Here is a 26,282-nt window from a genome sequence, read left to right as displayed (position 1 = left end):
GGAATGTAAAATTATAGTGATGGAGGATTTGCCCCAAAGCATTTTTAAAGAATGACAAGAGGAAAAGAATTGCAACTTTTCCAAGTATAGACATGCTTTTAAACAAAGTCCTTGAGTTTCCAGGGGAAAAGGATCTTTCACAGTGTTTAGAAGAAAAGATATGTGGCAAAAAGTACTAAGAAAATTTTGGACAGTGTTCTTTTATGCCTTTCTTTGTAATATCGCACAAATTGCGTGGATTTAAAATGAGAATTCAAATACTCTTCTAGATTTTACATATTGATGTGAAATGGGAACTAATTCTGAACTGCAAATTGGTCTTGAGGAGCGAGTGGGTAAAAAGAGTGTAGGCTGTCAAAGCTCAGTTTAATAGGTTGGTGCTGAGTTTGCAGTCATAGTTGTTCAAATGCTTTTTTTAGACTCAGGGAATTATATTTAGACTATTTTGGCCAAGAAAAACGCAGTGATTATTTTTAGGTATTTATTAATACTGCTTTTATTTGGCAGTTGGTCCCTCAATTCCTCCTGCGGTGTCGTACACAAAAAGGGCTCAGGCAAACAGTGTGGAAAGTGAGCAGAAAGAAGACTGGGACAAGGACGTCTCCCGCAAACTTGGCAGCACTACAGTGGGATCCAAAGGAGAGATGGCTGCAAGTCCACTTGTGGGTCCAGAAAGAAAGAAATCAACCACAGTTCCCAGTGTGAGTGTGTTGTGCTTTGGGCGTATTATATTTATTTTTCCCTATTTAAACAAAATCTGCAGCATAAGGTTACTATAGACATAACGGTTACTGAATAAGCCACTAAGTCTATTTCTGGTGACTTTTACTGGCAGACAGAAATAAGCTACAGTGGGTGTCTTTTAAAATAAACCTTTCACTTCCCCATTCCATGAGAATGTCTACACTTGGGCAAACTGAAGATCTGTCAAGACAAATAGTGGATATTCAGGGAAAAAACATAAGAGCGGAGCCAATACGGAGTGTTCTTTTTCTGTTTTTTGATGCTTGTGTGTCTACAAGGAAGTCAAGGGACTTCCTGAATCAGAGATTTCATCTGAATAATCCTACATAATGTCCCTCATGAACTTTTTCTCTGTAAATTTATCTGTTTAGCTTTCTGAAATCACTTCATTTTGGACTTGAGAAATGGGGTGAGGTGAGGAGAAGAAACCCACTTGTTCCCTGGTGTGTGTGCCTGTTGATGTTATGATTTACAACCTGGTTCTTGAATTAAGAAATTATTAAATTGCTAGTTCTTCTATTATGATATCATTCATAGTTTTGTAAATTGCTATCATATTACTGCCTCAGACATCTTTGTTCCAAATAGGACAGTCTGTCTCTCCTAATGTGAAAGCATCTTTCTTTGCCTTGTAGAAGTTCATGTGCAGTAGTATCAATATTTAGGGTACACAATGAAAAAATATCGCATAGTGTTTAAACAGCTACTTAGGAGTGAGAGTTCATGGTGGGGGAGGCGGGGAGAAAAATAAATATGCATTAATCATCATTTAAGATACTTTTTTCTATTTAAGAGACACTATATTAAATACAGGAATTCTGGCCATCTTTTAGTACAGTCGACGGGCAGCAGGAATTCTCATTGTCCTTTGGGATTCTATGTGCTGGCTCCCATCTTGGTTATTCTGGGAAGATGATACACATTTCTGCTAGAATTCTCTTTAAACAAAATAAATGCTGAAGTTCATTTAACTCTTCATGTTCCACAGGCTGTGTCTACAATACATCTGCAGATGCTTTAAACTTTTTTTTTTTTCAAATTTGAAGTAGAGCTTTTTTCCCCCCACAAAGTCTTTGGAATTATGACTATGTGGATTGCATTCAGGGACTTTGAGTCTTCTAAGATTAGATTTCATATCTGAGCTTTCCCAAAACTATATTGCCCCAAAGCTGTTTACAGTTACGTGTAGGACAAGCTGATATGTCAAAAGCATTTCTCTGCTTTGTGATAATTAGATGGAGTATCTTTGAGAAATTGATGTACTTGCTAATGGCAACTTCAGTATTTGTACATTTTTAGCTCTGTTACTGTTTTGGGGATTTTGTGAAAGGCTTTGTGATGGGCATGATTAAGGAATAGTGGTGTCTGATATTGCAGCAGTAGTTAAAGTTGAGCAGCTTGCCCAGGAAAAAAAGAGTTTGTTTTTTAAAAATAATTAAAAATGAACAAAGCTAATGTGGACAATTTTTAAATACTGATATGTAACTTTGAGGATAACAGGATGTTAGGGAAGGCAGGATTTCTTTAAAACATACTTATCAGCTTGTCATATTAGTCTAACTTACGAGAGTTTCATAAACAGTTACTGCAGTTGTTAATCTTCCTTACAAACTGGCTTTGAAAACAGCTTTTTCAGTAGTCTCTGCAGGGTGATCATCATGCCAAAAAGTTCTGGATGAGGGAGACCTAAACACACAGCAAATCTCGCAGAGTTCATGATGTCCTACAGTACCCAAGTTTATTTGAAATCTTTTGCCAGCTTGCACAAGTATGTAATGTCAGTACTTCGCAAACCATCTCCAATTCAGTATTGAAATGTATTGAAAACTGAGACTTGTACCTCGTGTACTGAAAGTTAAGGCTTCAGCAGCTCGTCTGTGTGTGGCAGGGGGAGAAGGATATTTGTCGGGATCTTACGAAGTGTGGGCAAACAAAGTCTCATCAGTATTTGTTGCTGCAAGACCTATTTGCCATGTTATTGGTATCATAATTTCTGGGTTGCTGACACAGATCAATAATCTTTCAATTTTTCTCTTGGAAACTCATTTGACAGGCAGCAACAAACTGTGAAGCTGGAGGCTTGGTTGGCAAATTAATTTTCATAGAGAATCCTTTCAACCAGCCAAATAGATGCATTCTCTGGGATTCCAGTTTGTTCCTTTGATCCCAGAGACAAATAATTCAGTTAACACAATATGTGAGAATTGGATAATAACACTTAGTAAAGCAAGTGTCAGGAAAATTAAATTTCTCTGTTTTCTTTTAGTGTACTCTTAAAGGTAAACTAATGACATGGTGAAAGAGCTATTGGAAAAAAAAAACTGATGATATAAATTATTTGTGTCAACAGATTGCCTAGTACATTTGAAGATATTAAGAATATACATAAATGGCTGAAATTCTAGTTTGATTTGCTTCCAGTGCTTACATTTTTGTAGGCTGTAATATACAGTAAAAGAAAATACTTCATTTAATTTTAGTCTCAATTTTCTTCTAGAATAATGTATTTTCTGGTAGTGGAATGACAAGGAGGAACACTTACGTTTGTGAACGTTCTTCAGATCGCTATTCTGCAATACAGAATGGGAAGGACAACAGGTATTCTTCAGCTTTTCTTGCTCATTAATTTGGGTAGAAGAACTGAGGCATAGAAGAAACATGTTTCTGAAATTAATATATTCCATTATGAAGCATGGCATGAAATACATAAAGTCTGACTGTATGTTTTCAACTCATCTTCCACTGCATTTTCCAGGTTTAGGGTGAAATTTATAACTAAATGTGTAGATCTGCCTTTGCCTCTCTACATGGAATCATGTTTATTACCAAGGGTTGTCTTCCAACACAGAGTAAAGTAGCTCTGCTCACAACTAATTAGGCAGTTCTGCTGTGGACACCTTGAAATGGATTTGCCCTAACACTTTAACATGATCCTTTCTCATTTCTCCTATTAATCACTCAGAAGTTGAAATTGTTAAGACTTGTCAATCCTCTTCAATATAATTTTTTGGCCTATATAATGTTTTAGCAGTGATGGTAATCATTTATACGTGTATGTGGGATGATAGTTACACTCAGTTTAGTATGTTTTATTAAAAACAATAGTATTTAACACTGCCACAATTACTGTTTTTTTGAAATATGTTCTTTGTTCATCCTTGATGTTAGTTAACCCATGTACCTGACTGCAAAATGAAACACTGCCTTTAATGGAAATTAATATACTAGGTTTGGTGGTTTTTTTAGTTTTGTGCGTGTGTGTTTGGTTGGTGGTTGTTTGCTTTTTTGGTTGTTTTGGGGTGGTTTTTTAGTTTACAGCAATAGATGTTACTCTGATTTTTTTAAGCTGTTTGAATAAAACAGTTGTGGTAAAACGAAACAAAAAATTGCAAGCATGAAATAACATTATCTAGTAAAGTGGTTTGGTTTAGTTTTCTATTTTAATGTTTAAATTTTTTAATGATGCATTGAATTTTAAAAATAGGAAAAGTATTGGGCCGTTGATCTATAGCAAAACGAGCTGTGGAACATGTAAAGTACAGCTATTTAAAGTGCTTTAAAGAGTTGTTTTAAAAAGGCGAACACTGATTTTAGTATTTAATTTCAAATTTTCTAGATAGGTACTTTCAAATGTCATCATTACAATCTTTGTGTATAGTTTAAAATATTTGAAAAAATTTTGAACAAAATTGAACAACAATCCTTCTTTAAAAAGAATGACGAAAACATTTTTTTTTAGATTTAGGGTTAAAATATGTACTACAATAATACTTCTGACTAACAAAGACTGATAAGCTTTTTCTTTGATTAGATTTAATACCAAAAACGCTATAATGAGAAGGGATTTTATTTCAAAGTTATTCATTTCACAGTTACGGTACTTTTTTTCTATAGTATGGAAAAGACAGGCAACTCTTAATCCTTATTGCTTTCATGAGTGCAATGGATATGCCTAGCTCTTCCAGCATATTCTGAAAAAAGGAGATTAATTTTCTTTTGAGTTGTGTATTTGCCTTTCCTACAATACATTGTGTTGCAGTTGACTTTAGATTTGGTGTAGTTGAACATTTTGTCATCAGATTTTTTTGTCCAAAATCTTTACCACTTTGCTACAGATATTATTTAGCTTTGGGACTGTTGTTGCTAATATATCATTAATGTAATTTCATTTATGCTTGTAGAGGCAAAGCTGTAGTTTGGCTTAAGTGACTTTTGTTTTAAAAATTAATGACACATTAGTTTTACCACTACTTTCATCTCTTCCTTGCCACTTAGGCGAAGCAGAAATAAAAGTACTGGTAGGTGGAACTGTATCTTGTAAGAGTTGGCTCAGCCTCAGCCTTGCAGTGCCTGGGATAGTCCAGAGAAATACAACTTGGTCCTTCAAAATCGCGATCTCTTCCAAGAGATATTGTGACAGCGGTTCCAAATGTTTTAGGTGTTTGTTTTAACTGAAACTAAGGGTATTCACTTCACACAAGGAGAGTCTGTTCAATCTATTTTAAGTCTTTTGCATATTTCTTTTTTGGTATTTTTTACGTTTTCCATGTACTCTTTGTAGTCTTTCTTCAGTACTTTGAATAATGTGTGTGTAAGCTTTAATCTTGGGAGGAATGAAAAGGCCTAATTGAACACGCGTGGCGATTTGATTTATGGGCAAACATAACTGTCTCAGAATTCTGTATTCTTTAATTTAGCTGACTAAGGCAGCCTGGTCACCCCATCTTCTGGTTATTTAAACAGCACTTGCTATGTTCTGAAAGAAAAAAAAAATAGTTATTTTCCCTGTTTTCTGTGGGGTTTTACACTAACCTTTTCCCTTTTCATTTGTCCATCCCCCCCGCCTTGCTCTGGTGGCAAAAGCCTCACAGAAATGTCTGCGAGCAGCACGTCTTCTGCAGGCTCCGCAGTGGCTTCTGCCGTATCGACACGGCCTCGACATCAAAAGTCCATGTCTGCCTCTGGTCATCCTATAAAAGTTACACTGCCAACCATCAAAGATGGCACTGAAGCTTACCGACCAAGGTAATAAATTGATTTTGTTTTTAGTGACATGCCCTTTAAAAATGTGGTTGTTCAGTTCATTATACGCTTCAATATGGTTGCAGTGAATTCAAAACTGTCATGTTGCGTTCTGTTTCGGAACAGTAGCTTGCTTAAGTAGTGTGGGTATTACAGGTGATTTAAGCCTGATTTTGTTCATCACACGTGTTTGCACACAGTTAAAGAAGTTCCTTGACTGCCTCCTTCTGGAAGCTTCTGGAAAACTTAAGCAGTTAAAAATTTAACTAATTTAGACAGGAGCATACAACACAGGCCACCATGAATTCAAAAGAAATAACTGAAATGCTAACCTCTTAGTTTTGTAGATTGCTGGGTTCATTTCTGTCTAAAGGCACCATAGTATAGTTGCTCTTACTGTTACCTGCCTGTATAGCTTTATACATTTATTTGTGCCAGACGATTACTTCTTCAGAAATATCTCTTAGGTTTTGTGGAGTGCTTGTGTGTTAAAGCTTTTGATGAATATATTTTTCTGGAAGAGGGCTGTGAACATTTCAGATCTTACTACAGGCTTTTCTATCTTTTTCCTCTGGCATATTATCTGTGTATACTTTTTTAAAAACTGCTTTTAATACTTGAGATAATTTGATCTTTCAATGAAAATATCTCTTGATTATTTTGAAGTGTGAATCGTAAGAACAAATCAGTAACAGATCCAGGTTTAAAAAAAAAAGAATCAAGTGGGGATTTTGTCCTGTCTTTGAGAAATGGTTGTCATGTAGGAGGGTTTCTGGCATATAGTCTTTCTCTTTATTTATGCTTCTGTTTTCCCAGCAGTGCAACTCAAAGAGTGCCTGCTGCTTCCCCGTCTGCTCATAGTATTAGCACTACCACTCCAGACCGAACCCGCTTTCCTCGGGGGAGTTCAAGTCGAAGCACTTTCCATGGTGAGCAGCTCAGGGAGCGGCGTAATGCCACTTACAATGGACCGCCCGCCTCACCATCCCATGAAACCGGTGCTTTTGCACATGCTAGAAGAGGGACATCAACTGGTATAATAAGCAAGATAACTTCCAAGTTTGTTCGCAGGTTAGTACCTCGATTTTTAAGAGAAAGAAAAAAAAGGTGCCCAGCCTATAACTAGGGCCATAATTGCAAAATCATTGAGAATTTCCAGTTTAAGTCTGAAGTAAATGTAAATTTAGTTAGAATGCTGCTTGTTTTGTGTTTTCCTTCCAGAACCTGCCTTGTTTTACTTTTCTGTGTATATTGTAACCATTCTGTTTGACCAGCTATTCTGATGCTTTATCCTGAAGGAGCAAGAGAAAGCTACTCAGAAGGTTTTAACATTCATGCTTTACAGCTAGAATGCTAAGATGCTAAAATAAAGTTGAAATCACATGAACTTAAATACTGAAATCAGCGACTTAAAAATGAGTCATTACTTAATATTAACAATATTTTGCTTAAAGCAGTTTGTTGCAAGGGCTATATTTACAACGATGTTATTGCTGTACTTAGGGGAAATTTGTATTTACAAATTGTTTCAGAGAATTCTAAAATATTTGAATAAATGAGAAGCTTAGAAGTGGGCAGAAGTCCAGATGTCTGAAAATACTGATGTTTTGGCATCACGTTATCAGCTTTTTCACACGTGAGTTCAGGATTCTGAAAGAAGAGAATTGGCACATCCTGGACCTCCCTTCATTCCTGTGGTGATGCTACCAGTAATAATACTGTGAGGAGAGGTGCTGGGAACGATTTTCAAATACACTGTTTAATAGCAAGTGACTGACTTGGCAGTCACAACAGCTTTCCCAAAAGGGGACTTAGCTTTCAGTTTGCCTCTTTCTAACAGTGATTTACCTCTAATCCTTAAGCCTGTTTATTGACGTATCTTTACTCTGTTATTGTCAGTTTTACAGCAATTGTATCTTGGAAACTGTTTTGTTTTGTTTTCAGAATTATGCTGTTAGGTACAATTCTATCATTTGTATGTAAAAGAGTGATAAATTCAAAGCTAGGTTAAGCCAGTAGTTGCAAATTTGTAAATAAGGTATTACAAGGGAAAAGAAGCAAGAAAGCTAGAAATACATTGATGTTCCTCATAAAATTAATTTAACTTGGTGAGCTGGTACTGCATCAATGTGTATCTAATACCTCCTGCGGTGACCTAAAAAAAAAAGAAAAAGTGAATGATTTTCTTTTTTCAGAAACATGAAGATACAGGACTATGATCCTCATTGTTGGTATCTCCAGCACTCATGTAGTTGGAGGGAAAGAGTCTGTTACCTGGTTTTGGAGAGAAAAAAGTTTACAGCGAAGTTAGTCAACTGTGTTGGCAGTATAGATTTCCAAATGGGAAGAATGATATCTGCTGTTAAGTAACTCCCCAGTTCCAAGAGCACAAGATCACAGGATGTTTTTTTGCATTACAGTTCATTGTTATTTGCAAGGAACAGTGTCTTGAATTTTTTTAAGAGTCACATCAGAGAATTAATATTTTCATTATGTTAAACTACGATATTATAGTAACATTGTAAACCATGTATTTCGAATTAGCCTACTGTAAATTGATGTATTTTTAAATGATCTTTACTTTAGAACATTTTTATACCGTTTCCTATTATGTTTCATACTGCTAAAAATACATTTTCCTTTAGTGAAGGCCCTGTAGGGTTTTTGTTTGGTTTTGTTGTTATTGTTGGGGTTTTCTTGTTTGTGTTTTGTTTTTCTTTTTTTAACCTTTGGACTGTATGAGACTTTTAGTGGCTGGGATTACGTGGATGGGAGTTATGGGGGGGGGGGGTTGCTGTTCTTTTAGTTGGATCACATAACTGCATGCCTTTTAACGTCTGTACTGTTCAGGAAATAATGGTTTAAAGCATACTTTGATTAGAAGGTGTCATTAAAAGACTTTTTTGACTTTATCATTTGGCAAAGGTAAATGCTTTTCTGGTAAGTATATGAAACAAATGCATAATGAGAATGCTTAGTCAATAGGATATTGAAGTATTTTATATCAGTGGTTTATGTCAAATGATACTTCTTTGTTAGTTACTAAAGTGTTTGTGTTTTGAAGGTATTAATTTAATTAACTAATGGAAATGGGGTGCTAAAATGTACAGCAGCACTAGGAACATACCTAGGTGGCTTATACAATCTATGGATATTTTTCAAGTTGTTCCACACTGAAAAGGCGTAATACAAAACAGTTCCTTGGTAAAGTACAGCTCTAATTCAACAAGATTAGAAAGATACATTTAACCGCAAGCTCACCGGTAATCTTACCAAAGGCAGTGTAACAGCTGATTGGCTTAAAGTTAAGCAGATGTCGAAGTCATCTTCCTCAACTGGGCTCCAAACATTTGGTCTCGCAAACTCTTAGGCACGTCGTATGTTTAATTACTTGAGTGTGCTTAAGCACCCGCAAGAACCTGAGTAGGCTGGGGACTGAGGTCTAAAGGCCTGGCCAGGAAGGGTGTGAAGTGGAGCCCCCATGGACCACCTTGATCGACTGCTCCTCTGTGCTTGCTGGAACTATATATGGCTGTTGCTCTGTCTGCAGGAGGCTGAGAATAATGTGTTGATTTTACCACCAGTTAAAAAAAAATAAACAACTACATGTCAGAGCTGAAAGAAGTTATGATATAAGGGAAAATTAAAATTACAGCTATGAAAAAACTATTAAACACTATCAGGCTTGACTTTATTATACTGATTATTTTTTTTTTTTTTTGTTCAATAGCTATTTAACATTGTTTTAGATGTAGGTTATCTTAACTTTAATTTTTCACCTTTATCATTGAATCTCAACCTTAACTTTGTTTTGAGGGATCCAAGTGAAGGCGAAGCCAGTGGCAGAACTGACACCTCAAGGTGAGGAGCCACTATTAATACTTCGCTCCTAGGTCTTTCGCATCAAGGTTTAAGTGATTTCTTAGAGATTTTTAATCAGGATGTAAAATAGAATAGTGCTTAAAGAATTTGCTTTTTAAAAATGTTTTTATTTGGGGGGAGGGGGGTTTGGTGAGGTCTTTTATCCCTTATTTTTTGCTTTCTTGCAAGTATTTTATAAAAAACTTTATTTATACACATCCCTTTGACTATTAAAGCCCCTTGTAGGAGTTAACCAATCATATAGGCACTTAAAATCCTGGTTTGGCTTATAAATGTTTAATGGTGTTTACTTTTGGTTTCAGTGGAAAACGTAGTATACTTCGTGTATGTGTGTGTGTATGTATATGTATATATTAAATTCTTACCGTAGTTACATACTGTGTTCATTACTTAAGCTGCTGTTTGCCAGAAGTAAACACCTTATAGTCCCTGAGAAATGAATGTCACTTCGCTCTGGGAAATAAAATAAGTGACATTCAGACAAAAAGGGTGATGACTGCTAAATATTGAATTTGTATGGCAACTGCTGTACACAAATCTCTAGATGCTTCGTTAGTAATAAAGCATTCCTTCATGTGCTCATTTTCCAGTATATCTGCTCTTTTGCCATGTTTCAGCATTTGGTTCTGCATTTTTGGTGTGCTTAGCACAGTGCATAACATTTTATTTTTATGCTTTCTAATGAACAGGCATTGTAGTTTGCATTCTAAACTTGCCACTTCCAGAAATTATTGACTTAGTTTTGAAAACAGAAAGCCTTTATTTAAAAAGAAAAAAAAGGCAGCAAGTTCTTAACAGGATACATTGTATAATACACAATGCATTTTATCTACGTTAGCCCTTTTCAATTCCAAGTCTATTAGCTGTCAGTTTCTTGACGTGGAAAGAGAGAAGACATGAATCAAATGTTCAAATCAAGTGTGAAGTTGCTTTCAGCTCTTGCTTTCATTCTCCAGCTTCCTCTACTTTTTGTCATCCTACAGTGTCTGTTTTGGGCTAAAAGTCGTTTGAGATCTTCTCTCTGCCATGCTCTATCCCTTAATATCGATGTGGTTCTCTGGGGATCACACTGAAAGTTAAATGAAAAATGCTTGTTTTGACTCCTCTCTGAATAGCAACAGTTCATAGACTATCAAAATGAGAACAGCAGCTTTCCGCAGTGACGGATGGGAAGGCATCAGGCATATTAAATATCTGGGACAAGAGCAGAAATAGCTGTGGAATTGCCTTAAAATAATCAGTGCTGTTTCTCAGAATGCTTTCCATAATGGAATAAGTTATCTATTTGGTATGGTAACGTCAGTAAGAACATTCATTGGAAATTACTCCCTTGAAATTTTGTCCAAGTCATTTATCAAGTAAAGTACTTTGTGTCTATATGTCACTGTTTCTTCTTGTGAAAAAGCTGCTGACTGTGTACTCAACTGCTTGACAAACAAGCTGTTTACAACCAAGTTACAGCACAAAATTCTGCTTCATCAGTTAAAATAAAGTGCATTATTATGAAGTCTTTTTTACAGAGAGAGGTCAAAAATACATTATAGATGCCAAAGGGGATAAACGTGGAAAAGAGGGGTGGGAACTAACTGAAGACATGTGAATCGCAGGGTGGGATTTCTTCCTCTGCTGCTTTTACAGTATGGGTTACGCTTCAGGGTGGTGTCCCTCAACTTCAGTTTTGTTGGTGTATGGCATGCTCCAGATCATGAAATCAGCAGAACTCCAGTCATGCTTTTACATAGATTCCACTTTCTTTGGAGCAGTATGGAGTAACATGTGTCTGCCGCAGTTACCATTGCACATCTTCTCATCAGAATGTTTTGGAGCAGGGGTTTCCAAACTTGCTTTGCTTCTGTGCCGCTGCTGGGAGCTGCACCAGCGCTGGTGGCAGCTGCCAGCGCTGCGCTGAAGCGCCCGTGCGTGCGGGAGATGGTGCACAACTGTTCCAACAGTTCCCACCTAACTCTTTTTGAAGAAGCTTGCGTGTGACAATCGGAGTTTAGAAACCCCTGTTCAAGAACTGTATTTCTCTTCTGTCTCCTGGCTGAACTGCTTTTGGTTTTGACTGCTCTGTACGTCGCTTCTTCCAGGAGCACTTCTGGGGAGCCAAAAGACAGAGAGAAGGAGGATAGCAAAGATTCGAAGCCACGCTCCTTGCGGTTCACGTGGAGTATGAAGACCACTAGTTCTATGGACCCAAATGATATGATGAGAGAGATTCGAAAAGTGTTAGATGCTAACAACTGTGATTACGAACAGAAAGAGAGGTTTTTGCTCTTCTGTGTCCACGGTGACGCACGACAAGAGAGCCTTGTTCAGTGGGAGATGGAAGTCTGCAAACTGCCACGATTGTCGCTCAATGGAGTTCGTTTCAAGAGAATATCTGGGACTTCTATTGCATTTAAGAACATTGCATCCAAGATAGCGAACGAGCTTAAGCTGTAAAGAGAACCTAAATTTTTTGGGATCAGGGAAGATTCATACATGATCTACACTTTGAATGTACTGGTTACGCCTAATGTGATTGGCCTGTGAAACTCCCCATGTAGAAATTGCCCTTATTGCAATAAGGTTATACATAGTTATTCAGAATTGTAAAGTTAAATCCAGTATGACCTATATTAAATAACTGTAGCTAAAGAAGTTATGTTCACATGTACAGGTAAGTATATAGAGCATTCTGTTCATTTTATGTTCATAGAGTTGTATAATAAAAAGATGACTGCTTAAATTCAGATCTTGTATAGTTGTCTAGATTTCTGCACAGAAATGTATGTTTGATGCTTTGAGTTGGAAAAGTTCTTCCCTATCATTTACATTTTTGGTGGTTTTTATAAGTCTTACCTCTATCATGCGTTTTTTAAAAAACTTGTGTCCGGAGTCAAATGCACAAAAATAGTTTTCACAACTGTAGCCTGACCATTTTTAATTGTTTAAAGATTGTTCGTGATCTGAAGCAAAAGTCGATGAATAATCGGCTTTTGTTCTGCACGAGACTGTTCCTGCTTATCTTTGGCTCTTATCCTTGTTATTGGACAGTGGTTGGTTGGGGAAAAAACAATACAAACATGTTTACAGTGTTGGCACTTAGAATTTAAAAACTTTGTTCTGCCTTGGGTCAGCCCAAAGCTGTGGGGGAACAGAAACCAGGCGTAAGTGATGCTCTGCCTGCAAATCACCGCGCTTACTCCCATGGCCCATCAACAAATGTAGCACCAAAATGGAGAACCGCAACTATTTCATTTGAATATCATGGTGTAAAATATCACTTGTTTGCTGCCTTCAGAATACTATAAATTCCATTTTATGGAAATCTATTAATATTGGGACTGTTTAATAGCACAAGATAATCTGAAGTGTTGACCAATTGTATAAGTTACTAATACCACCTCAGGAATTAGCTTGGCTTTTGGAACATGTGCCCCCAAAGAGTACATGTAATTCCACATAATATTTTACAGCTAAACATACATTGTTTATAATGATAAATTGTTGATTTATGCTTTTGTGGTTGTACAGTTTGTTCCCATGTAACCTGTTTGTGTTTAATATTTTACCAGATTTCTTGTATTTATTCCACATCATTATGCTTGTAATGTGCAGCTTTGTAATTAGGCACTTGCCTACAGAAAAGAAGAAAAAAAACCCCACAACACATTTTTTTCCTTCATAATTAATGATTATAAACTATGTAAAACCACTAGTACTGGTACATTTTAATACTTGTTATTTTGTACTGAATTAACCATAGAGGTTGGTTGTGCAATGTTATTTAATGTCGTAATTACTGTAATATCAACATATGGGCCCCATCTGCACACTCTTGTGAAGAATAGAAAGTTCATTAAGAAATTGTCACTTTAAAAAATAAAAATTAAAAAAAAAAAGCTGTGGTAAACTCTGTAACCCTAAGTTAGAAGGCTGTAAGTGTAGTAAATGTGCCATTCTCTAATGGCTTCTTGACCGAGATGGATTTTTACATGCTGTACTGTGATGTAGCTTTCCTATGTAACAGTTATTTTTGAAAATGGACGTGTATTGTTGCCTTAGAAAAAGGGTGGTGTTTGGAAAGAAAGAACTGTAGCCCCTTTTCTTATTTTTTTTTTTTTAATCTGATGTTCGTTGAAACAAAATCTGATGCAAGTCATCTTGATTCACTGGTGCACTCTATTAAAACTTACTTGAACAGTTCTCATACTAAAATACTTGTTGTTTGCCCTTTATAAAAGCATGATAGTTACTGCAGGTAGCCAAGTAGCCTGCAGGTGGACAGACTTTGGCTTCGACACTGTGAATTTGGGTTGAGCGTTGCCTCGGTTCTGTGGTCTTGCACTGGCCAGAGAGTATCGGGGGTTCAGCACTTCCTTACAAATGTGTGTCCAGGAGCTTTTCCAGAAATTCACCACAAATCAGCTTCAGGAAGGGGTTTGTGCATCTGCTTAATTTACACATAAATGTCCGTGAATGTTTAATTATCCTTGAAAATACACCACTGGAACATAACCATGATGCTAATCGAAGATCATGTGTGAACTTAGTCATGAAACAAAACCCTTCGCCTTTTCGGAAGGTTCAGTGGAAAAAAATATAGGTCATGCTGTGAGACGGTAGATTAAGCGCTTAGGAAGGCTTCCCGCTGTACAGGCCCTGTGTTTACACGGCTGACTTTGCCCTAGATTGTCGCTGTTTTTCACCGCTTCGTGTAACCAGAGATGCATGAACATTACACAAAACAGCCTTGCAGGAGGACAGAGGTTACAGATTTTAGTTCCGCTCTCCCATGAAACATGGTACCCCAAAGTGCCAATTTAATGTTTCTGTATATGGATGGTTTACAAATGGTATTATTTCCAGTAACTGCCAGCAGTGCGGAATTGCCCTGATTCCCAGCCCCTGCTCACCTCCCTCCTTCGGCCTGTTGGATGATGAGCTGTGAACCATGTTCTGCTCCCTGTAACAGATACACCGAGAGCTTCAGCGAGGGTGCGATCTGAGTGCAAAAGGTGTAGCTGCACCCAAACGCCTCTTTTGGCTCCCTACATCTCCTGTTCCTGGCAGGAATAAGATGGGAAGATCCAAGAAAGAGGCTTTTTTTCAGAACTGCTGGTTTTATTGGCAAGAAGAGGGTACTTGGCATGGAAATGAGAGAGATGTCACACACCGAATCCCCAGGGCCTGTTTTTTGGTTCCCTCAACAGCTGCCTTGTTATGCAGCCTTTATGTGTAAGCTACTCCTTGGGTAAAAGTGAGATAACATTTGGATCTGAAGTGCAGCTTGACTTCAATATGGAAGGGAATCAGCATAGCATTTTATCAGCATGGTTTTAACTTGGGAAATCCAAAAGAATATTAAATGCCACACGTCACATTCCACGGCTCCAGGAAGGGATGGGGATGTCTTGGATCTTCAGGGGACTTACACATTCCATTGGAATTCCTTGGCAGCATTTCTAGGGGGTGGTTGGGGTGGTGGTGAGGGGGTAAACAGTTCTGCTGTCTTGGGTTGGGGTTGTGGTGTCTTCATTTATTTATTTAAGGTATACAGACACTTCCAAACTGAGGAGATTCCTTTGCATGCACGCCAGTTTAAAACGTTACAATGTATGTAGGTCAATGAAAGGACTACAAACGTGCATTCTTGCTTCTGTGGATGAAAAAATGATGCTTGATAAGCAAGTGGCATCGTTAATGCCATGTAGTTATGATAATGCTAAAATTCCACGGGCTGTTAGATATGAGACTTTTGATACCCAGGGTCATACACCTAAGAGGTACCTCAGGCCTCTCAATCTCGGTGGTTCCCCTGCTGGCCACTCAGACATGTAAATCTCCATCAAGAGATGTATTCTCTGGGGTTTTGATAGCTGAACTCTGGAAAATAAAACAAGCTCAGGTACAAATCCCATGTGTGGGGAAAGGCCTGCCCTTCTTGAGAAGACAGATTATCTTTCACTGTCCTTGCACTTCTCATTTAGGGGCAAAGTATACCTTTAGTAATGGATCTATAAATAGAAAACCTAGACGCAAACACTTTTCAAAACCCCAGAAAAATACTTAATGCCATTTTTTTTCTCCAAGGTGGCTTGAGGTTAACAAGATGCAAGATACCATTCAACAGCTACTAACACATTACTGGTATTTTATTTTTTGATGCTGCTCCTTAGTCAGCATCAGGTGATTCCTTCATCTGTCAAACTATCAAAGGAAGCAGCACATGAAAATCTACAGTCATACAAGAGCATGCAGAATTCAACTCCCCCATCTTGCTCTTTCTGGCATCCTACCTTGTGACTGTCATAAAAACAGGTATTTAGGAGGGGACCTACAGTGCTACTCTGTTTCACCATCTCTGCAGTGCTTAGGACATAGCTGCACCTCCAGGACATGGCGTATGAAACCCTGTCCTGGTGTCAGGTCTTCATCTCAGCCTTCTGGAGATTTAAATTAAAACCCTGATGATGCTAGCAGGAGTGGTGATGCCTTTAGTATAAAATAGGGGAAGAGACACCTGAGACTTGGCTCATGCTTTCCACCCTTCAGAGGACTGGCCAAGCTCTCCATTACACAGCTTTCCAGCTGGAGCCGTCACGACGGTGAAACAACATCCCCGTGACACAGAACTACACTGGGTGCAGGATTTACTTGCTGAATGTTATGGGCACGTCCCAGGGAGACTCAGGTTCAAGGCTTTGCTCCCTGGTAAGAAAATTCCACAGTAAAGGATTGATCTGTCCCTTTATTGCATCTGCTCACGTGAAATATTTGTACATGCATCAAATGCTGATAAATGCACCAACTGGATTAATAAACGATACCAATCCTCCCTGTAGAATTGTGTGTTTCGTGATTTACCGCAGCTCCACGAATACTGTTGAGGATGCGCAGCAGTTGAACTGCAGCCCGGGCAGCTGCAGAGGCACAGAGCTGTCAGCCTCCCCCCGTCTTTGGGCAAAAACTTCGCCTTTAAATGAGCGCTCCGCTATTTTCCCCTTGGCCCGGGGTAGCAAAACGGAGCCCCCCCAACCGTCGGAGATGCTGTTCACCCGAGGCTGTAGGCAGGAACACCTTTCATACAGGGATCACCAGGGCGTTTGGCCTTTTTTCTGGAGGGGAAAACAGCGTGATCTCCCAAACGCGCTGCTGGCACGGAGCGGTGCGTGGGATGCCAGGGAAGGAGCCATTGCAGTGTTTCGCTGGGGTCACGGCGCGGAGGCCGAAGCGGCCGGGGCGCAGTGCGTGGGCTGCGTCCTCCTGTCCCACCGCCGGCGACAGCGCGGGTTTCCCTCTCCCGAGCTAAGGCGGGGCGCGTCCCGGGCTCCCCGTGCAACTTCGCAGCAAAGCGGGACACGGTTTTCCGCACAAGAGCCGCGGCGGCGCCGGGGGTGCCGGTGCCCAGCGCCGCGGTCCCGCCAGCCCTCGCCCGGCTGCTCCGGGCCGGTTTCCGCGGGCACAACCCGCAGGACGGCGGGGACCGGGGCGCCTCTTCCCGCCGCCGTCCCGCCCCGGGGAGGGGGCAGTGGCCGCCTCCGGCCACACCTGTGGCTCGGCGGAGGCGGCCGGAGGTCCGCGCAGACCGGCCGGCGCCCGGCGGCAGCATGACGGTGGGTGCGCGGCTGGGAGCCAAGGTGAGGGGCAGGTACTCCCGCCGCGGGCCCGGCGACGACCAGGTCTCCATCCTGCCCGGCGAGGAGGAGGAAGAGGAGGCGGCAGCAGCAGCAGCAGCGGGGGGCAGCGCGGGGCCCCCGCAGCCGGCGGCGCCGGAGGAGGAGGGCACTGCCTCCAGGAAGGTTCGCTTCGCCCTCCTGCCCGGCTCCTACGAGCCCCTGCGCCCGCCGCGGGCCCCCAGCAAGCGGCCCTACGGGAAGCGGCTGAAGAAGTACGGCAAGGTGAGGGCAGGGCGCTCCCGGACCGGGCGGGCGGCGGAGTCTAAGTACCGGCTTCTCCGAGGGGCTCTCGGGAGGCCCCCGTGTCCTTCGGGCGCTTTAGGCGGCAGCGCTCAGCCCGCCCGCCCGCTCTTGTCCTTGCAGGGGAGCAGCGGGTCCCGCTGGGGAAGGCACGATCGTCACCGACCCTCGCCTAGATCAGAGGGTCGAAAATCTGCCGTTTCGGAGTGAAAATGACACTAAGCTGATCCATGTGACGGGGGCTTTGCCTGTCTTTGTTCTGCATGTCCCTTGGCGTCATTGTTTTGACACCATTCCTTAAAACTTCTAGTTAATTGGCCTGCGGCTTTTTTTTTCCTTCTGCTTAAGTGACCGAAAGAAAAGCTAATACCATCCCTCCAGTACAGTAATTTGCCACTTTGCCTTCTAGGTGTTCCCGGAAAAATCAGTGCTGTGAATTAAAGAAAAAAAAAATGCAACATGTTCTTTATTGTGTGACTACCATTTTGGATCAAAATTGTTCCTTTTCCTTTCCTGTGTGGAAAGTCACGGGTCCTGCAGTCTGGTGGTTTATTTTTGTTTCTCCCTCAAGGGTGGGTGCTGTTGATTACCAAAGTGATATCTGGAATAATTCGGTTATTTTTCTCTTGTTCGTGTCACTTAAATGCAGTTCGGGTATGTCTTGTAGCAGAGAATAGTTTCTGTGTTAGCAGGAAAAACCTGTTTGGTGCCTGGAATCTTTTCCTGCCGGGGAGATTACAGATATCAGTACAATACCTGACTTTCTACTGCATTCTTTTAAAAAATGATGATTTTGCTACATATATGCTTGCTATGTCTGACATGCAAAAAATGCCAGTTACGTTGGCAAAGTTACTTTTGAAATTCCCAGAGTTTACAGATGACAGCACAGTGGTGAGCTGCCTCACAACTGCTACTGTTTCACAAAGGGATTAACAGAATATTTCATTATTTCGTGATGGTTTTGATACTTGGAGTTTCTGACACTGTGATTTCCAAGTCACAAAAAACACGTAGTATGAAGCAGTCTGGAGTCCAAAGAGCTTCCAGCGTAGGCGTGATTCATACAGAGCAGTTTGGTGAGCGCCGTTGTGTCGCAGAAGTTCACAGATCTGTTGTTGTGCTATCGCTATACGTGCTGGTGGTATAAGGGTGCTTGTGATGGCATTTAGAGCACGGGGATATTCCCTTTTGTACCAGTCAGACGACATCCCCGTGGGGAAGGTTTTCCAGTTTGGCTTTGGCAGTAAAGACCAACTCGTGGAAGCATTGGTGAGGTTGGGGTGGGTAAGTTGTGTAGGGTGCAGATGTGGGAAGGGAAAAAAAAGAAAGGGAAGGCCCTGCATCTCCTCCTTTGTCCTCAGGCTCTAACGCTGGGTTCAAGCTGCCTTTTTATTTTGCCATCCATACTCCTTCCAAAAGTTTCCATAGGAGTAAATACAGAAAATTTAGCTATGTAGTGGCATCGTGACAGCTGAAGATTTCCATGTGCTGGTACCACTGTAAGCCAAGTTTAAGAGATCCTAGGAATATAATAGATATTGACTGGATTTCACCAATTTAAAAGTGTGTCCTCTGTTTCAGTGTTTTCCATAGTACAAAAGATGGTTTTGATCTAGTCCCACACAACCACAGTGTGTTGTAACAATTAATTCTGGTGTTCGTCCCAAACTGACCACATTGTATTAATTCTCCAGTCATGACCCAACCATATGAGCAAAAACTGTCAAGAGTGAAATTGAAATTATGTTAAGGTTTTTTGTTTAAATAACCTGTTGCAAGTTATTTCTAATGCAGTACACAGATGAGTTTTTAAATGTGTACAGACATGAAAGTGGCTCAAAACATTCTTATTTTGACCAAAACAATATTGGTTTGACAACAAGCTATGAAATTTCCATAGAACTATTCTCAGTGATTTACTACCTTTTTGTTCACCGCTAGTTTTAATAGCTTATGTGCTTTTAAAAGTTGCTAACATACTCAGAAGAAACACGTACCTCTAGAAATTAGGTGTGAATTTAAACTCATTTTACTCTTGAATAGAAGCCCACGTAAAAGCCCGGCTTCCTGTGGAGGCTGCATCCGTTCGGTTTAACTATACCCTGTGGGTGTGTATTTCGATATAAAAATAGATGGTAAAATGTCGTTCCATGCCCAAGCCCTCGCTAGCTGTGGAAGAAGTTTGTTTTCTGGGTGGGTGATGCTGTGGGATAAAGAAGCTGTTGGAACAATTTTATGTGAAGGTGTCCTTTATTTTTTTTTAATGTATCCCCTTCTCCCCGTCTGTCTCCGCAGAACGTCGGCAAAGCTCTGCAGAAGGGATGTCGCTACTTGGTGGTCGGCCTGCAGGGGTTGGCCATGGCCTATTCTGCTCCCTTTGGGGTGGCAACTCAGGTGGCATCCGCCATCCGCTAGCGCAGCCCCACGTGCCCCGCCGGGGTGGACACGACCCCATTGCTGCTTTCTTCACCTTAAACCTGAGACCCGCACCTGAGAAACCTCTTGGACAAACCAGCCCCTTCCCCCTGACCGACTGCTCTTCCCTGCAAAAAAAGCCTTCCAGCGCTTTATAAAAATCAGACCAGGTTGGAGAAGTGCAAGGATGAGGAAATAATCTTCGACTAATTGAGCTGAAGTTGGTTCTCAGACATGAGCTGTATTTCTACGGCTATGCGTGGAATGAAGCCAAGAATGGATGGAAAAGCAAGTAGATGAGGGAGAGAGAAATGAAGGGAAGCAGAGGATTTGGGTGCAGCTGGGGAGGTGGAGATCGGAGTCTGGCTACAGAGAGGAATTGTCGAAGCAGTGGAGGAAACAGATAACGAGAGATCAGGAAAAGAGGGTTAAGATTACGAGTATACTTAAAAATATACTCAGATATAAGTGGACTGTGGTCTGAGACATAGTGAACTTGGCTGCATCGTGGTTGTTCATCTCAAACACTAGAAATCAATGGCCTTTAAATCTTAAAACTGATGTAAAAATCCAGAAAGAAAATGAGGCGTGTTTGTCTTCTGATTTTGAAGCATTAAATCATAGAATCATTTCAGTTGGAAGAGACCCTCAGGATCATCGAGTCCAACCAAAGGTTCACTGTGATTAGTATTTTAAACTTTTTCTCTGCTGCTGTGAAACCTGCATATATATATTTTTTTTACTGAGAATGTTCTTTCTATCTGACATACCTGATTTTGGAAGCTGGGACTGTAAGAAAACCCAGTTCTGTGGTGTTCACTGGAAAAGAAAATGGATTACCAGCTGCATCTGAAAAAACCCCTACATACAGCATTTGGTATAAGAATGTACGACTGTTTTTGTAAAAGAATGGGGCCAAATAACCTGCCAGCACCATCTTAATTTCCATAGGTGGAAGTTGTAGCTAGAGAATGTCAACATCAGATGGCCCAGCTCAGTAGTGCAGATGGAGCAGCTTCCGTGTCACACCTCCAGGGATAGAAACTTTGGATTGATGACACAGGAACAAGGAGTTTTATGGACTTTCAACATTCTACGGGTTTTGTGGTTTGTTGTTTGTGGTTTGTTTTGTTTTGTTTTTTCTGTCAAGTCTTTTGTGGTATCACTCAGTTATTTCCCTGCTAGCATTTTCTTTGTATTATAGATCTTTCTAGTTTTGATAGTGGTTTTGTAATCAAGGAATTGACTTATCTGGAAAAAAAATACTGTTCATTTGTGTGTGGTTTTTTTCCTTTTTGGAGCAAAGGGGTTTGTGTTAGCAAACCACACTTTCTTTCAAATGTAGCAATGAAACAAAAGTGGATCCATGTGGCATGTTTCCCTACAAGCATTAGCGCAGAAAGGAGGCGTCGCTCAGCGGTGGCCCGGGCAGCAAGGGGAAGCTGCCCTGTAAACTTCCCCGCGTTGTTCTGCCCGTGGCCTCAGCCGTCACCCAGAAGGACACGGTTGTGGGAATGCTTGGGAAAACTGGACCAGATGATCTTTCGAGGTCCCTTCCAATCTCTAACATTCTGTGATTCTGTGTGAAAGGCAAGGTCTGGAGATGAGGCCGCAGAGGATCCGAGGTTGCATGAGTTGGGGCAGGAATAGCCACAAAGGGATTTCACTCATTGATTTCATGCCTTTAGTTGTTTCCTTTGGCTTCCTTGTGGGGACAGATCTGCCCCCCTGATCTGTCCTGCCAGCATGCCAGAGGGTATTGATCACTGCTGTGTCTTCTGCAGGAAAAACAGGGCTGCCTTGACACCCACATGCCACACCAGCCTATGTGTTTTGGGATTAACTTCACAGTTTGTTACACCTCTCTGTTCCGCAGTGCACGAATCATTAGGTTGGTTTGTTTGGGCATTTTTATGACTAAAGCAATGCAGGGGGGATTTGTGTCTCCATTTTTCTGTGTGAAATGAGTGTCCATCTATTTGTTCATGTGTCTTCTGAATAGCAAGGCTGCTCCCTCATTGCAACATCCAGGGTCCAACCCATTCAGTGCAGAGAGTTTCCACGAAAGTAAACATGAACTTTAACTCATGAACCGCTCAGCACAGTGGTTACCACTGACTTTTGCCTGCTTATCTATGGTCTCTGCTCCCCTGGTGCAACTTTAAGGGAATAACCTAGTTGCCATCCATACAGAACAAGAATGATACGTAAATGGTGTGTCTGTGTGAACCTAAGAAATTAAAAGCTTGATGTATATTGGAGAGTCAGCTTCTGCAGAACTGTGTTTCTAAAACAGACCAAAAAAAGAAAGAGGAAAGATAAAGAAAAGTAATCAAGTAACCTCTATTGTTGCTATAAAAGACCTGATGATTCATGCCAGCCTACTTTCTTTCCTCAAAACGAACTGACGGTTCTCACTGAGACTACCAATTTTGCTGCTGATCAGTCCTCCTTGAGCAGTAATTCACTCCTCAGCTGGCTCAGTGAATTTGTGAGGCCAAACCTTGGCCTGAGGGCTTGTTACTCTCTTCACCAGCCCAGCAGCATCTAGAAAATCTAAATCTGAAGGGGGTGAGGTTCATTTTTCAGTAGGCTGGATGGCAGAGGGCTGTTGTTCCTGTCAATCATGGAATCATTTTGGTTGGAAGAGACCCTTAAGATCATTGAGTCCAGCCTTAACTTAACTCTGTCACTAAACCATGTCTTAAGAGTCTCATCAACACATCTTTTAAACACCTCCAGGGATGGTGACTCCACCACTGCCCTGGGCAGCCCGTTCCAGTGCTTGACAACCGTTTCTGCGAAGAAATTTTTCCTAAAATCCAATATAATGGCAGCATCACTACTGGTGCAACATCTTGGTGGCTTGAGAGACAAGAGGAAATATTCCCCGACTCACTCAGTATGGGTTGGGGGGTCATCCTGCTCAGACCACAGGAAATGGCAACCTCCATCTGAAGAAGAGCTGTTGTGCTGGAATTCTGCGGGTGACTCGGAGGAGAGTGAGATGTCAGTGACGGTGAGGAGCCTGGGCTCTCCAGGACAGCCCTGATGGTGTGACAAGCCAGGAGATCACTGCAGGATGAACTCTCGGCTTCTGCACGGGCTTTATGTGCTCCTGGAGAGACTGGCCTTGGAGGAGCCACCCCAGCAGGCTCAAGCCATGGGTGCAAGCAGGCTCTTTTATTAAAACAGTCTTGTCTGCAGCTTGTTTCCAACTTCCTTTTAGGAATACAATGGACATTTGACCCTCTTGTTGACAGAAGTGAGATGTGGTGGATATTACTGCTGGATGAAATGCATTCCTCCCTTCAGGCGCCTGCTTGGCACCCCTACCCATCGCCTCACCTCACAGGTTTCTGTTTTCAGTGGTGTGCTACTGTGCTATCGGGTTCCCTTCAGATTTCTACCCACCTTTCACCATGCTTTATAGCAAACAGCACAATATGTAAGTGTGGGAAGCTGAACACATGCAAGAGTGGCAAGAAATAGTCAACTTGTCCAAGCTTGTCTCAGGAATGAACTCCACTAACCTGACAGCCTGGCAAGTCACTTCTGAATTAAATCCATGGCTATTCCTGTTGCCTGCTCAATGAGTCATGGAGCAGAATAAAGCTTATTTCTGCTGTTTTTGCCAGAGCATTTAATTACTACTCTGGCTTACTGTAAGCTCTGAGGAAATGGCAGAGGACTCGCAGCTATTGTCCTTTGTCCTGCAACATTAGCAGCGAGGAAGCACTCTGGCACAGCTTGCTTTTGAAGTGCTGGAACTGAGGAGAGCTGCACCACACCACGTCACTTCCAGGGCTTTGCCAGTCCCAGGCCAAGGTTCACTTCAGGGATGAATGGCCTTTCTGTCCTTTGCCTGTCTGTAACACTGGGAAGGGGGTAGGATTTGTCTTGGGTTGCTGTAAAACCAGTTGTCTCTTTTTCTGTATCCCAAATCCCTTGTTAGCTAAGCACTGGCCTCTTCCAAGACAAAACTGGTCCTAAAATGTGTACCAAGTTGCTGCAGTTACCTGTGCAGAGTGTGCTTTGGAAATCCTCTTTTTTCAAGTAGCAGTAGAGAGCCTAAAGAGCTTGTAGATTAATGGAGACCATTAAATTAAAAGAAGTAAAGGAATAACATTCTCCCCTTCTCCTTGTAGGAAGTAGTATGAGGCTACCAGGCCTGTTTTGGGGTGAAGTCTAGCTTGAGCTCAGAGAGGGTGATGCTCCTTCCTGAAATCCTGTGTCGCCTACGAGGATCTGCTCAGGGCTCTGGGCTTGTTCAGTGCGAGAAGGGAACACTTAGGAGGGACCTGACAGCAGCTTTTCCATATATCTAAGAAGGAGTTGCCAAGAAGATGGAGCCAGGCTCTTTTACTGAGCTTTGCAGCCAGATGGCAAGAGGCCATGGTCATAAATTGAAAGCGGGAAATTTCCAGCCAGATACAAGCAGGAAAAAGAACACTAATATGATAATTAAGCACGAGAAAAGTTACTTCAGGAGGCTGGGGAGTGTCTGACCCTGGAGGCTCTCAAGGCATGACTGTACAATCATAGAATCGTTAAGGTTGGAAAGAACCTTTAAGATCATCAAATCCAACCATTAACCTCAGTCTGCCAAGTCCACCACTAAACCATGTCCCAGAGCACCTCATCTACACATCTTTTAAATACCCTCAGGGACAGTGACTCAACCACTTTCCTGGGCAGCCTGTCCCAATGTCTTGCAGCCCTTTCAGTGAATAAATTTTTTCTAATATCCAATCTAAACCTCCCCTAGTGCAACTTGAGGCCTTTTCCTCTTGTCCTATCTCTTGCTACTTGGGAGAAGAGCCCAACCCCCTCCATGCTACAACCTCCTTTCAGGCAGTTGCAGACAGCGATCAGGTCTCCCCTCAGCCTCCTTTTCTCCAGGCTGAACAGCCCCAGTTCCCTCAGCCGCTCCTCATCAGACTTGTGCTCCAGACCCCTCACCAGCTTCGTTGCCCTTCTCTGAACTCCCTCCAGCACCTCAATGTCTTTCCTGTAGTGAGGGGCCCAAAACTGAACACAGGGTTCAAGGTGGGACCTCACCAGTGCTGAATACAAGGGGATGATCAGTGTCCTGGTCCTGCTGGCCACACTATTCCTGATACAAGCCAGGATGCTGTTGGCCTTTTTGGCCACCTGGGCACACTGCTGGCCCAATGATCCAGCCAGTCTAGATCCCTCTGTATGGCCATCCTGCCCTCCAGCAGATCAACACTCCCACCCAGCTTGGTGTTGTCTGCAAACTCACTGAGGGTGCACTCAACGTTTCTTCATCCAGAACATTGATAAAGAGATTAAACAGAATTGTCCCCAATACTGAGCCCTGGGGAACACCACTCGTGACCAACTGTCTACTGGATTTGACTCCGTTCCCCACAACCCTTTGGGCCCCGCCATCTAGCCAGTTCTTTACCCAGCAAACAGTGTGCCCGTCTAAGCCATAAGCAGCCAGTTTCTCCAGGAGAATGCTGTGAGAAACAGTGTCAAAGGCTTTACTAAACCCCAAGTAAACAACATTCATAGCCTTTCCCTCGCTCACAGGTCACCTTGTCATAAAAGGAGATGAGGCTGGTTAAACAGGACCTGCCTTTCATAAACCCATGCTGACTGAGCCTGATTCCTTGGTTGTCCTGTACATGCGATGTGATAGCACTCAGGATGATCTGTTCCATGACCTTCCCTGGCACTGAGGTTAGACTGACATGCCTTCTCTTTTTGGCCCTTCTTGTAGATGGGGATCACATTTGCCAACCTCCAGTCAACTGGGACCTCCCCAGTTAGCCTGGACTGCTGATAAATGATGGAAAGTGGCTTGATGAGCACCTCTGCCAGCTCCTTCAGTACCCTGGGTGGATCCCACCCAGCTCCTTAGACTTGTATGTGTCAAAGTGCTGTAGCAGGTTGCTAACCATTTCCCCTTGGATTATGGGGGCTTCATACTGCTCCCTATCATTGTCTTCCAGCTCAGGGGGCTGGGTACCCAGAGAATAACTGGTCTTACTATTAAAGACTGAGGCAAAGTGGAGAACAACCCGGTGCAAATTCAATGTTGACCCTGCTGTGAGCAGGAGGCTGGAGGAGAGACCTCCTGAGGTCCTTCCAGCCTGGGTGACTGAGGCTGTGAGTGGGATCCTGCCATGATAAGCAGAAAGCTTATATTTACCTACTGTATGGAGATGTAAAAGATCGACATCCTCACCCTTGCTAGAAGCACAGACGTTAAGAATAAAGCTTGGCTTCTTCTAACAAGGAGCAGCTTCAGGATATGGCAGCACAAACTGCCTGAGGAACAGT

General features: G+C 41.8%; 2 protein-coding genes across 8 annotated transcripts in view; both read left to right on the top strand.

Annotated features, from left to right (window-relative positions):
- The window catches only part of MARK1 (microtubule affinity regulating kinase 1), a 58,535-nt gene extending 44,684 nt beyond the window's left edge, over positions 1 to 13,851 (top strand). For 3 of the 7 annotated variants that reach the window (XM_065833240.2, XM_065833238.2, XM_071805966.1), the window contains 6 exons: positions 508 to 701; positions 3,242 to 3,342; positions 5,608 to 5,769; positions 6,583 to 6,837; positions 9,583 to 9,627; positions 11,739 to 13,851. In XM_065833240.2, the coding sequence (XP_065689312.1) occupies positions 508 to 701; positions 3,242 to 3,342; positions 5,608 to 5,769; positions 6,583 to 6,837; positions 9,583 to 9,627; positions 11,739 to 12,093 (1,112 nt within the window). In that variant the 3' untranslated portion in view covers positions 12,094 to 13,851. The remainder of the gene's footprint in view (positions 1 to 507; positions 702 to 3,241; positions 3,343 to 5,607; positions 5,770 to 6,582; positions 6,838 to 9,582; positions 9,628 to 11,738) is intronic. The other 4 variants (XM_065833241.2, XM_065833239.2, XM_065833243.2 and 1 more) reach the window with 3 other exon arrangements.
- Positions 13,852 to 17,051: 3,200 nt separating this feature from the next.
- C3H1orf115 (chromosome 3 C1orf115 homolog) lies at positions 17,052 to 23,617 on the top strand. The gene is made up of 2 exons (XM_065836040.2): positions 17,052 to 17,534; positions 19,851 to 23,617. Exons 1-2 carry the CDS (start codon positions 17,244 to 17,246, stop codon positions 19,968 to 19,970), a joined length of 411 nt encoding a protein of 136 aa, XP_065692112.1. The 5' UTR covers positions 17,052 to 17,243; the 3' UTR covers positions 19,971 to 23,617.
- The last annotated feature ends 2,665 nt before the right edge of the window (positions 23,618 to 26,282 follow it).

Source organism: Patagioenas fasciata, chromosome 3 (genome assembly GCF_037038585.1).
Source record: "Patagioenas fasciata isolate bPatFas1 chromosome 3, bPatFas1.hap1, whole genome shotgun sequence".
Taxonomy (NCBI): domain Eukaryota; kingdom Metazoa; phylum Chordata; class Aves; order Columbiformes; family Columbidae; genus Patagioenas; species Patagioenas fasciata.
Note: the sequence above shows the minus strand (reverse complement) of the source record. Positions and strands in the feature narration are given on the sequence as shown.

What these genes read in the sequence shown, in the direction of transcription:
- C3H1orf115 (XM_065836040.2), top strand. Translation starts at nt 17,244, where the DNA reads ATGACGGTGGGTGCGCGGCTGGGAGCCAAGGTGAGGGGCAGGTACTCC. An exon ending in GGCTGAAGAAGTACGGCAAG is followed by an intron (nt 17,535 to 19,850) that starts GTGAGGGCAGGG and finishes CTGTCTCCGCAG; the next exon opens with AACGTCGGCAAAGCTCTGCA.